Source organism: Monodelphis domestica, chromosome 8 (assembly GCF_027887165.1).
Source record: "Monodelphis domestica isolate mMonDom1 chromosome 8, mMonDom1.pri, whole genome shotgun sequence".
NCBI classification, from domain to species: Eukaryota; Metazoa; Chordata; class Mammalia; order Didelphimorphia; family Didelphidae; genus Monodelphis; species Monodelphis domestica.
The window spans coordinates 81917331-81930259 of NC_077234.1; the positions used below are offsets into that span (position 1 = coordinate 81917331).

A 12929-nucleotide genomic window follows, 5' to 3' on the forward strand; every position below is an offset into this window, starting at 1 on the left:
GAGAGCATGAGCTGGTCTTTACCTTTCAGATTAAGTGGTGAACTCAACACATCAGGAAAAAAGAACTAACTGGGCGATTTGAAAAGTTCCAGCAAAATAATTCACTTTTAGCTCTAAATCTGATAAGCTCCAGCCAAGCATGACTAATAAGGGGAAAATACAAAAGAAAACTCATAAAAACAGGCAGGTGGGGATGATCTTTTCATAACAACATCTGGAGTCCAATAACTTCTTGGTCTCAAGAGCTCAACTTCTTTCCACAAAGGTGACAGACTTTCAAATTCTCCTGTGCCCAAGAACACACAACATAATCCCAGTGGGAGGAACTGCATAGCTACAATGCTTGATTCCCATCTGTTAAAACTCCCAAGTGAGGAGGATGACTGAATATCCTCACTGACTTTTGGAGTGGAGAGAGGTACAGAATCACTGGGTTTTTCTAAAACATTTTGTATTGCTAAGGGATACAAGTTGGGCCTGGAGTTGGGAAAATGAGTTCAAATATAACAGATACTTGAAAGCTATATGACTCGGGCAAGTTATTTAACCCTGTTGGTCTCAGTTTCTTCATCTTTAAAATGAGCTGGAGAGGGAAATGGCAAACCACTCCATTACCTTTGTCAAGAAAACCCAACTGGGGCCACAAAAAGACACAACTGAAATGACCAAACAACAATAACAAAGGGCCATTACTCATGCATGCTTTAGTGAGAAGGCAAGGAAGGACCACAATCCACTGAGGATTTCTGAATAGTTTTTGAAACAACTTGTTCATTTAGAAGCTACTGAGAGGCCACAGGGTGAGTGGACAGAGAATAGCTGTAGCTTCTAGATGGTCCAGGTTCCAATACTACCTCTGACAAATCATTTGATGTCTTGGTACTCTTAGCAACTCTTTAAGATCATAAATTGCAGAGAAGGTGCCCTTTGTGCATTAGTAGGAATCCTCAACCAAAAAGTTCTTTATACTAATAATTTCACAGGTCTAGTCTCCGCACCTCAACAGTAATCATATATTTACAGAAATTTTTCACTTTCCAAAAGCTTATACACAACTCTTTCCTTTTCTCCTTATGATAATCCTAAGAGAGAACTTGGAGTTCTGGACCATAGACCAATGACCAACTTGGTGGGGAGCAGGCAAGTTTAGTTAGTGTTCACAGAGTAATAGGTTTAGAGAAATATCAGAATTTATTATACCAAGAGCTTCAAGGAACAGGTTGGGCCAGGAGTTATGAAAAGGGCTTGGGGCAGCCTGGAGTTAATAGAAAGGTCACAGACTTTCTCTGGAGTTAAAGGAAAGCACTTGTTTAGATGAGGAGATTTTATAATCAGTCAGTGACAGGTACCTAATTTTTACCTAAGAATTTCTAATTCTTTTCTATTTGGGGTATTAAGTTACTTATAAAAAGAGAAATGAACATTTGCCTTTTATTTAAAAAAAAAAGATATTCGGAGAAAAGCCCATGGATCCTTACAGTTCTAAAAGGTAATGATCTTTATCCAGTAATATCCTTATTTCTCTCCATTATTCATGTTTAAATAAAGTTTAATCATTAGGTTTAAATTACCTTCACCAGGATCAACTATTTAGTTTAAATTATTAGAGCCCAGGTATTCTCAGGTAAAAAACGGGAATAGCTATACCTTAGAAACTCTAGAGCAGGTACCCTTAATGAATAAAGAATTATTGCTGGCCATCATATAGTAAGAGAATACACACACAGTGCTTTGGAAGACTTTAATTCACTTCATAGAATCAAAAGATTTCAAGCTGCAAGGGCTTTTCAAGATTTTCTAGTTTAGAAATTCTTAACCTCTTTGGTGTCATGCACCCTTATGGCAGTATAATGAAGCTGATGGGCCCCTTCTCAGAATAATATTTTTAGATGCAAAGGAAAGGAATTAAATTGAAATAAAATGATCAAAAGTCATCAAAATGTCAAAAAAGAAAAATTCAAGTTCACAATCTCAAGGTTAAGAAGTCCCTGATTTCTAGGCCATTCCTTTCATTTTATGAATGAGACGAAGCCATGAGAGTTTGGCCAAACAGGTAGTGAGTAGCAAAGCCAGCATTTGAACCAGATTCTCTAAATCCTAAACCCTTTTCACCATTCCACTGCTTCCATAGGAACATGATACCATCCTTCTGAGAGATAACCTCACAGTGCTCTAGAGAATTGGTTATATATACATGTATATATATATATATATATATATATATATATATATATATATTTGATTTATTTTTCTATCTAACCTTTAAAAAGGTTTTTTGCTCCTCAAAGACTTGGATGGGGACAATGGACAGAAAAATGATGAGTTATGTCTTCATTATGCAAATAAGGAAGCAGACATGCCAACCCCCGTGCTTTGCCTACTATTCCTTTCACTAGGCCTCACTGCCTCCAATTCACATTATATCAGTTCAGATATGAGAATGGAAGTAATACATCCATTAGCACTTCCATGCCTCCAGGAATGCTTCAGGTTTATCTCATCCCCATCTAGTTTGAGTCACATAAATGCAAATATTAGCTTTCTTAGATAAAAACAAAGTTATCTGCAGTTATCCTATCAGGCAGGTAGCAGTCTTTTCTCTCAATATCAGAACTAGAAACTTTTTTTAAATAACAAATGTATAAAATATACCATTTTTATCAATCTAGATGACTTGCTTTTAAGAGCACAAAAATAGTTACTTTAATTCTAAATATGAATTCACATACACATATACACAAGCATACGTAGCTAGCACAAGCCTTAAAATCTTATATCTAGTTGGCTTTTCTTGGCAGGACTCAATTAGAAAAAAAAAAAGAAGACCCTTCTAAGTTCTTGCATACATTAATAGACATGCTAGATTGAATTACGATTGGAAGTTAGGTATTTTATTCCAGTTAATTGTTTAAAAAAGGATACATTTTCAGGGATCTGATCTATCTATTGGAATAGTATAGGGGCATACCAGGCTCTTAGATGGGGGTGTAATGATGAGCAATGGCCATGGAGTGAGAGGATTTGGATTTTAATCCTACCTCTGATAATGCCTATATGATCTTGGACAAGCCACTGATTTTCTTTGGGCCTGTTTTCTTATGTGTAAAGTGAGAAGGTCAGACTAGATGGACTTTGGGGTCTTTTCTACCTCTGAATTAGAAGTACAATCTTTGCAAAAATGCTGTCAGAAAGAGGCAAGGCAGGCATTATTATTTCTGTTTCAAGGGAGGGGAAACTGAGCCTCAAGAAGAACATGTTTCATTAGTTAATTGTAAGGCTTGCTTATAATGTTGGCCTTAATTCTCTTGTCCTTTCGTACTGGGAGAAATAATTGTACAGATAGAAACCGACCTGGATTTCTAAACCAGAATGAATGGTAACCTGAAATTTGGATCTCAATCATCCAAGTTCTTTTTGTGATACCATACCCATTCTCACAGAATGAATTCAAAGACCACTGTAATCCCCCCTGCCCCCCACTTTTCTTTTTAATTTATATTTCAATGATTAGAGAAGATATTTTAAAATGATCAGTACCCTATTCTATGAAAAGTCTTTGCTAATTGATTTCACTCAGATTTTACAAGATAAGAAACAACTGTGGCTCACATCTCCCCATTGGTAGAAGAGTTTGGCTGCATTCCACTGTAACTTTTGATTCCGCTTGTTGCCCACAATGGGTGATCGGCCCCGGGAGAGACCTTTCTTGGTGATGTTTACATGGTGTCCCTTCATCCACTCAGGCCAATTTCCACGATTGCAACGGTGAACAAAGCGAGCACACTCCAGGAACAGCGCTGCTCTGGCCACCACTGGAGCTTCCTGGTTTGAATGGGAGGGAAAAGGGAAATTAGATACGATTAAAGCAAAGACCTGGCAGTTGCTCAAGTAGGAAATAAATGTGTCATTTGGGAAATGGTAATTTTGTGAAGACCTCAGAGTGAACAAATAACTGTTTTAATCTGCTTGTTTATACCTCCATACTTTTTTTCATTTTTCTCATATTGGACTTCCAAAATGGTCTCCGTCTAATGTGGTGGCATGTGGTCCAGAGGCTTAAGAACTTTGGATCAAGAAGAATAAAAATTCAAGCAAGTTTTTTTGCTTTTGAGCTCATTGATTTCACAATTAGCTCATCAAAATTTTCCACACCCACCACCCACCACCCACTTTTGTACATTCAGGGGGCAGCTGTGTCATGCTTTGGCATGCAAACCAAGGTATGTGGGAGAGTGCGGGGTTTCACTGAATATGTGGAGGAAGAATGATCCTTATTATGAAGCAGGCAAACTATTTCTAGTCCTTTAAGCCTTTATTTTAATAGAATTCTTGACCATTTGGTTTCCCTCAAATTCTACTTGTATGAAGAGAACAAAAAATAAAATTCATACTGTCCCACTAAAGAGAAGATCTTGGCTACCTTCCACTGAAGCATATTATTCAGTTTGTCTACATGGCCTCTGAGACTTAGTTTAGTCATCTGTGAAATGGTCTATAGGAAAAAAAAAGTTTTTTAAAACTTGCTCAGTCTACCCCCACAGAGTTTTGAGGGTCAAATGAGACTGTGTATGATGAAATGCTTTATAAATTGTTGAACCCTACACAGATGTAAGGTATTATTATTGTTTTTGTTATTTTAACAGGAGGATGTGGCCATTGATATCATGACAAACAGCATGTGGAATTGGAGACTGGATTTGATTTAGAGTTTAAAAGTTGTGGGTTCCAAATCTGGTATTTGACACTTGATAGCTATGTGACCCAGGTCTAACAACTTTATTTCTCTGTCTTAGTTTTCTCACCTACAAAATGGGAGCAAAAGTTCCTGTATACACAGTTCTATTATGAATTGCAAATGAAATAATGTATGAAAAGCACTTTGCAAAGTTTAAAATAAATGTAAATACAATTATTATTGCTATAAATTATATTAACTTATAAACAAATATTTTTAATTATATGCTCTAAATACTATTATCCTCTTCTTCCTCCTCCTCATTATCATAACATTACTACCAGCTTATAACACAAGATACCTTCTGACTAGTCACAAAATAGAACACATAGTCTTGGAGTAAATTGATCCATTTTCATTATTCTATATGAAGAACATGAAAAAAGTAGGCATTAACTTTTAAGTGTATTAAAAAAGGAAACTATCCAATTGATTCATAAGAAACATTTTGGAGAACACGTGAAATATTTCCTCTAACCTCTCCAACAACTACTGTTGAGATGTTTTTGAAAAGCAGGCTATAGGTGAGGAAGGATATAGATAGGATTCCTAGAATGTTGAGGTTCCAAGAGCTTAAATGTGAACTTAGAACCAAAGACATTATAATCCTTCTAAGGATGAGATCTTAAGTTTTTTCGCTACAAACCACAGTAATTAAAAAAATGAGGTATTATTTGAAGGCAATGAAAACTAACAAACTACTATTTAATACAACTCTTATAAACATTTTATACTGTCAGCTACTTTCATTAAAAAACAAAATATCAGTGATTTGTAAGTTACTATCTCAATTTAGTTATTAGCAATAATATATTGTCATACTGGATGGGTCCATAGGGAATTAAATAAAAGATCTAAGAGAAGAGAGTTAAGTGTGAGTAATATTTATTTATACTATATAGTACAGCAGTTCTCAACCTCTCAATTTCTAGCAATGAGAATACATAATGCATATCAGGTATTTACATTCCAAATCATAACTGTAGCAAAATTACAGTTTTGAAGTAGCCACCAAAATGATTTTTTGGTTTGGGGTCACTGCAACATGAGGAACTGTATTGCGGGGTCACGGCATTAGAAAGGTTGAGAACCACTGATATAGTGGATGTGGTTTAATCTTTCTCTTTATTTTGGCAATGATTTGAAACAGAATCCCAGATCCATCATGTTGTTCTTTCTCTCCCTATCCAATGAATTCAATAATGATTGATTTGTATTATCTTCAGGAACCATTTTAATATGAAATATTTACTAGGCTATATGTAGAATTAGAATACATTAATAGACATATAAAATAGACAACTAAGCACAGCTCTTCAATTTCAAGACTATGATTTATTTTTTATATACAATTATTGGGACAGGTATTTTAAAAAACCTTCTTTCCTTCCTTCCTTCCTTCCTTCCTTCCTTCCTTCCTTCCTTCCTTCCTTCCTTCCTTCCTTCCTTCCTTCCTTCCTTCCTTCCTTCCTTCCTTCCTTCCTTCCTTCCTTCTTACCTTTCCCCCTTGCTTCCTATTGAAGATATTCATTTTCAACCATTGTTCTGACCTTTTCCTTCTCTGTTTTCTTCTTCATTGGTTATCTTAATTTCTTTCTTATACCTTGTATTATCCCTTCTGATGTTTATCAACATCTTAGTATCATGCTATAGCAATCTCAATACATTTCCCTTTTTCATTTATTATTACTGTATTACATTTTTGGGCACTCCATTTGAACATTTGGGGTGCTCCAATGCTTTCTTTTTCTTTGCTTTCATTGCTGTTAAACAATTCAAAGTTAAAATTTAGTTTATCACTATTCATTTCCCTTACAACTTTCTATTAGTAGCTTTCCATCTTTCTATTTCCTTCATGCATCATTTACTTAAAGAATTCCTTAAGATTTTCAAGGTAGAGTAGACCAGGACTTCTCCCATTCTTTACCACAAGAAGAGTAATTAGAGCATGACTCTATTGATATCGCCTGCCTAATTGAGTCAAATGACTGAATTACTGTAGAAGCCCATCTAAACTCTTTCTGATCTCTACAGTCCAGTGATGGACCATCAGCCTCATCAATCAATCAATAAATGTGCTGAGCATATGCAAAAGGATCATTTTAGATCTATACAGAATGACAGATAAAATTCTAGGGCATTTCCAGGTGAAGGTAGGTGTGGGGACAAAGGTGTAGTCAAGAACTCTATTCCTTATGATGCTGCCTGAGGACATGCCTGGTCTCTTGGCAAAGCTTGCTCAGAAACCTCCAGGAAATTGTGATTAATGCCTGCTGATCCTTTGTGAATGTTTTTTCTGGCTTTTAAAAAATTAAAGTTATTTAAACAGAAATAAATTATTTTTTGTATTATTTGTATTGATTGTTTGGAATTTGTCACACTGGTTCATTTGAGGAAGGTTTCTTCAAAATTTTCTCAGTGACTATTTCCTATAATGCCTAGAAATGTTCTTTATTGGATCAAAGTATACTTCTATACATTACTCACTATACACAAATAGAGCAAACAAACATTGGTCCTAAAAATCTGTCACCAACTATATTATATGTATGAGGCTTATGAAAAATTTTAGGAACTGACTTGAAGAATATGATGATGATTTCACATCGACAAACATTGATCTCATGAGGAAGTATACCTATTAATAGGTATGGGACATGAACACAACTATATAAAATGAGAAGCAGAATGGTGTAATGGAAATAGCATTGAATACTTATGTTTAAGTTCTATCTGTGATACCTACTATTTGTGTGACCTTCAGCAAGTCCCTTAACTTCCCTATGTCTTAGTTTTCTCAACTGGAAAAAGAGGGATATTGGATTTTATAGCTTCTGGGGACTCTTCCAGCTCTAGATATTTGATTGATAAATCCTATGCATATTTGACTAGCAGGCTGAGAGACTTCTAAATTGGGTGTAACCGGTCTGCTTCCTTGAAAAGCTGGCTTAAAAAATGCTAGTTTGGGGCAGATGGGTGGCTCAGTGGGTTGAGAACCAGCCCTAGAGATGGGAGATCCTAGGTTCCAATCTGGCCTCAGACACTTCTGGGCAAATCACTTAATAGCCGTTGCCTAGCTCTCTTTGCTCTTCTGCTTTGGAACCAATGCATAGAACTGATTTCAAAATGGAAGGTAAGGGTTTTAAAAATAGTGTAGTTTGAAGGACAATGAAAGTCATGTTTATTTCTAATGTGGCATATTGTGACATACTTTCAACATCTGGGGATCCTGATTTAATGCATGATGACTGGAGACCTGAGAAGATGATTCATGTGAATGTAGGAGGAGATTATTAAGAGAGGTATGTTTTGACTTCTAAGATTAATGAGAAGACTCTTCTACCCTAATCCAAATCCATGTAAAAATGATTCTACTTTTTACTTTCTCTTAATTCTCAGATGACAAAACAAAAGTAACAAGGTGAGGAATTTAAGGGCTTAATGGATGGACCATAGCTTTGAGTCTCAGAAAGTTAGTAGATGCTGATTACTTCGTCCCATCAAGAAAAACCACTCTTCAAAAGAATTACTTTCCAAAATAGTGTCTACTACAAGAAAAGAGTGAGGATGTTGCATTCAAGTTGTTAGCAATAATACCAGCTCTTAATTCTTAGGCATTTCACAGAGTAAAAATCAGGCATTGTTACTAATTGGACCTGGGGAAGTTCTGATCCAAGGTTACTGTTTGAATAGAGACTACTTTCTATTTCAGCTCCACCATATGCCCTTAATGACACAGTACTTGATCCCAATATATTTTGTAATGGGTAGATATATCTAGTTGACTAATTTAATCTGTGTAGACAAACTGGGCAAAATTTGAAAATATTTAAATAGTGCTTTAAGATTTGCAAAGTTTTTTTACATACATTATCTCAAGAATAAGGCAGTGTGTATGGAAGGAAAAGTTCAAATCTCAGCTCTGCCATTTGCTACCTGTGTAATGTTGGGCAATATACTTAATCTCTCTGAATCTTAGTTCTTCATCTGTAAAAGGAAAGACTTGGATTGAATGACTTTTAAAGCCCCTTTCAGGTTTAACTCTGTGTTGCTATGATACTGTGATAGGGCCTGGAGTCATATAGTCAATGAAATCATGTTCGATCTTAATAAATGTTTCCCTTGCTTTTGCAGTGTGTATATGACTTTACAGAAGATGGAGAGAGTCAATCAAAGTGCCAAAAAAGTTCTCTGATGTGTGGACTAGTGGAACAGTGGTTGTTCCATAACATTGATTCAAAACTCAACATGTGCAGAGAAGGGAACAAGACACTTGAGAATAAGACAGAACTAATGTCTTTATAAGATTCTCACAAAAAGTTGTGCTAAAGTGCTGATTTTCAGGCAGAAAAATGGAACTCCCTGGAGAGAGGATTCTTCCTGGACTTAAATATGTCACTTTCACCTCCTTTGATAGATCTTACCTCTTAACGCGCAGTGCAATCTGAAGAAGCAGCAAGAGAAAGATGGAGATATGACAGAATGGACAGGGATGAATTGACATCACAGAGAAACACATCACAAATGGAGAGAAAATGAATCAGGCGAATGTTGCATAGCTGAAAAGAACCACAGGTTACTACAATGAAAATTAAAACTAAACACCAAAGCAAAAATTCTATTGTACTGGCACTCCCAAAAAGAATTCTTCTTATTATTTTGAAATAAGAGTAGCCATATTTTAAAAACTACTCTTCAGAAGACATTTCATTTACCTTCTCCTTTTATTGAACTGATGCCACCTGAATGCTTGTATTCCAACAATGAATGATTCACAATTCCCATGATACCAAAGAAAAAAAACTTAATGTGTGAAAATACAGGGGATGACCTCCATCGTTAAAATTATCTTGTTGAATTTTCAGGTATCTGAAAATGTCATTATGCCATACAGCTCTTTACCCGATAACATTTACAACCAGAGGGCTTCAAATTTCAAGCCTTCCTCTTTATTGCTTTCCACTTTCATTTCTCAATTTTTTCAACATCAGCTGATGAATGGGAGATAATGTTCATATTGCCTTGCAGATGCTGCTTAAGAAAAAAAACTTTATTCTTACCCTAAGAAAAATTTACTGAATCTTAGGAGGAATTTTAGTTTCGTGAAAGGCACTGATTGCCCCAGAGAACGAAGTGCCCTTTCAATTCAATGAACAGAGAGTACAGACCTTGGCCAAACCATTTCAAGTTTAGATTCATTTTAGTCACATCTGTGGTCTTCTTCAATCTGGCTGGACCAGGCATTTCTGTGCATTATGCAGCTCCTCATCCAACTGTATCCACAGTTAGCTCTATTTTCTGAGGCCATGTTGACACGGTCAGATTGGAGCAGGCTGAACCACAGAAGCCTCATCAGTCCTCATCAGCCCAGCGAGAAACTGGCAATTTCAATTGCTTGGGAAAAGCTTTCTATGCAATTCAAAGACCAAATAATAACAGTTCTGAAATGACCTGGAACTTTGGCTTTCACAGAAACATGTTATTTTCCCTCAGTCTGAGCTGGGGAGGAAAATGTTACAGTTGCTTTTTTCCAAATGTATTCAATCTTGGAAGGATCTGGAGTAATTGGTAGAAAACTACCTCCTTGATATTAGGGGATCTGGGACTCTCTAATTTCAACCCCAATCACATATTATGTGGATATAGGACAAGAAAACTAAGGGAAAGTGCATTGGGAAGATTCCTTGGTAAATAAATCAGAATACAAAATTTCTTTTTAACTAGAAGATATAATAACTTCATAGTGAGGGTGTAATTAATAAGTTGTAGATAATAAACTCAGAAGGAGCTTTGTATACTCTTCAAGGCTAGTGGAGAAAGGGGGATTCTACTGAAGTTGTTGTTAGGGTCCCCAGTAACCCACTCCAAGTAGGAAAGATTCAGTTCTTATAAGTTTGTAGATAAATAATTACTTGACGTGCTTTATTTCCTCATAAAATAATTAAGTCTTTCATGAAATTAACAATATTAAACCTTAATTCAATGACAAGGAAATTCATCTACGCTTTCACTAGACTATTGTTTAAGTAGATCTTATTAACTTAGATTCATTTTTAAAGAGATCAATTGATTTTAAACTTAATTTAAAAAAGTAATTTTCAAGCTATTTGGAGTAGGTTATTGGGAAATCAGTTCATTTTGGCAGCATGTACTTTTTGTAAAAGTGCTATGTGAAATGTGCAGTAGAATCTGTTTTTAATAGCCTATTATTTTACAGTGAGTCAAACCCTATTCTTTTCAAATGTAATATGTATAGTAAATGTATGATGACCATGACAAAGTTATCTTCAAAGGCAGGTGTTACTTCTAGCCTCCAACCCCACCCCACAGAATCAGAACAAATTTCCACTTTATTTCTTTACATATTTCAAATCAAATAAAGTTAATTGGGAGAAGTTTTTGAGGATTTCTATTTGACCTTCAATTTGTGGCAAAATCAGAGAGGGACATCACTATTCCTTTCTTATCATCTGTTTTTCAACTTTTGATCTCCAAAGGGAAATTAACCAGCATGAACCGGCTGAAATGAAAATCTTTCTTTTTAAAACCAAAAGATTAGATCTTCAGCAGTATTTTAAAGCAGAAAATGGTGAAATAATTGGATTCTCATTTTATTTTGCTAGGAAGTCCTGGTGAGTATTGTTGTCAGCTGGAAGTTATGGCACAAACCCCATTTTTTATGTTTTGAAGGAGAGTATCTAAATTTACAATGTAAAAAATAGCCACTAATTGATCCTTTCCTGCCAGAATATAGTGGTGGACAGATACTATTATGTAGAATCTAATCTTTTATGTCACACATTAGGCAGTTACATGGATCTTTTTGACCTCCTAACTAAAATAATATAATACATCCTAATGTAGCAGGCTACACTTTTAATGAATACAGCATGCTAACTGACTTTAAGTCACTGACAGTAAACAAGAGATGTGTTTCTGGCTATGCACCGACTCCAAGCCTACTACAATGCAGGAATTTGTAATTCCATATTTACTGCTTCACCTGTATTAAGTTCTTTCCTAAATGAAATGTCAGGCATCTGACAGAGTTCTTTTCCCTCTGTCCATTCGTAGAGTAGTTATGGTCAGAAGCAATATTTTAGTTGACAGAGATTATCTCTGGAAAGAGTCTGTGGTGACTATTCCGAACATGATGCATTTTTTCAGTCCGATCTAGTAAAAAGCATGCTGGTCTTAGAATAAGTATTGCTTCTGACGTTTATTAGGAATATGAACCCTGGCAAAGAACTCTACTCTCTGGGTCTCAGTTTCCTCATTTTTTTAAATAAGAAAAATACTCAGATTTCCTACCAGAATATTGAGTGGATTTTTCAAGCTTAAAATATATATTTTAAATGAACTGTTATTCATACTGTTACTTGACTGTTTGTATAATTGTCTTTGCTTTGTTTATACACATAAAGCTTTGGAAAGGAATGAAAGCCCTTTCAAAAATGTCAAATATCTTTAAAAGAAGTAACATTCAGTTCTTGTTAACTTTTTATTTAAAAAAATGTTAATAGAGACTGGGTGGACCTGAAACTGGAGCTGATTGCCCCTAATTTTTGCCAGTTGTCATAGCAACAATGTGAGGGGACACATTTAAAATAAATTGTCTTTCATTTGCATAAATTTTGAACATTCCAGAAGTCCGTACATATTTATATGTTTCTGTAATTGTTATTAGATAGTACTTTTAATAAGTGTATTAGGAACTTTTCCCCTAAAAAACAAAAAATTCATTTAGATTATATGACTAAGATGGCAAAATGTCATTGGTGTTTTTAAAAATATAAAATAATGAAAATTATTTTCTTTAACTAAAAGACTGTGGTTAAGCTTTAGATTTAAAACAAATGCAAAGAACAGTTTTATGATTACTCAAGTCCAGACCTTTGGACTGAGTTACAGGGAACAACTGCATAATATTAAATAAAGCATTTTAGCAAACAACAGATTCCAGAATCTTTATGCCTTAGAGCCACAGGCATGTGGTTATTAAGCCCATTTTGAATGGATTCTCAACATTTGTATTATATAATATATATACGTATATATGAAATAAATACATAGGACCTTCTTTGTTGAAAGATAAATAGGGATTTGGAAGCTTTTGCCTCATAAAAAATATTTGTGTAAAACGAGAGACTAAGGGGCAGCTGGGTGGTTCAGTGGATTGAAAACCAGGTCCAGA

At 35.2% G+C, this 12929-nt stretch overlaps 1 protein-coding gene across 31 annotated transcripts in view; it reads right to left on the minus strand.

The window, feature by feature from the left end:
• Nucleotides 1-12929, minus strand: part of UNC80 (unc-80 homolog, NALCN channel complex subunit) — a 230409-nt gene that overhangs the window by 122752 nt on the left and 94728 nt on the right. For all 31 annotated transcript variants that reach the window (XM_056808118.1, XM_056808124.1, XM_056808110.1 and 28 more), the window contains exon 23: nt 3610-3822. In XM_056808118.1, coding sequence (XP_056664096.1) covers nt 3610-3822 — 213 coding nt within the window. The remainder of the gene's footprint in view (nt 1-3609; nt 3823-12929) is intronic.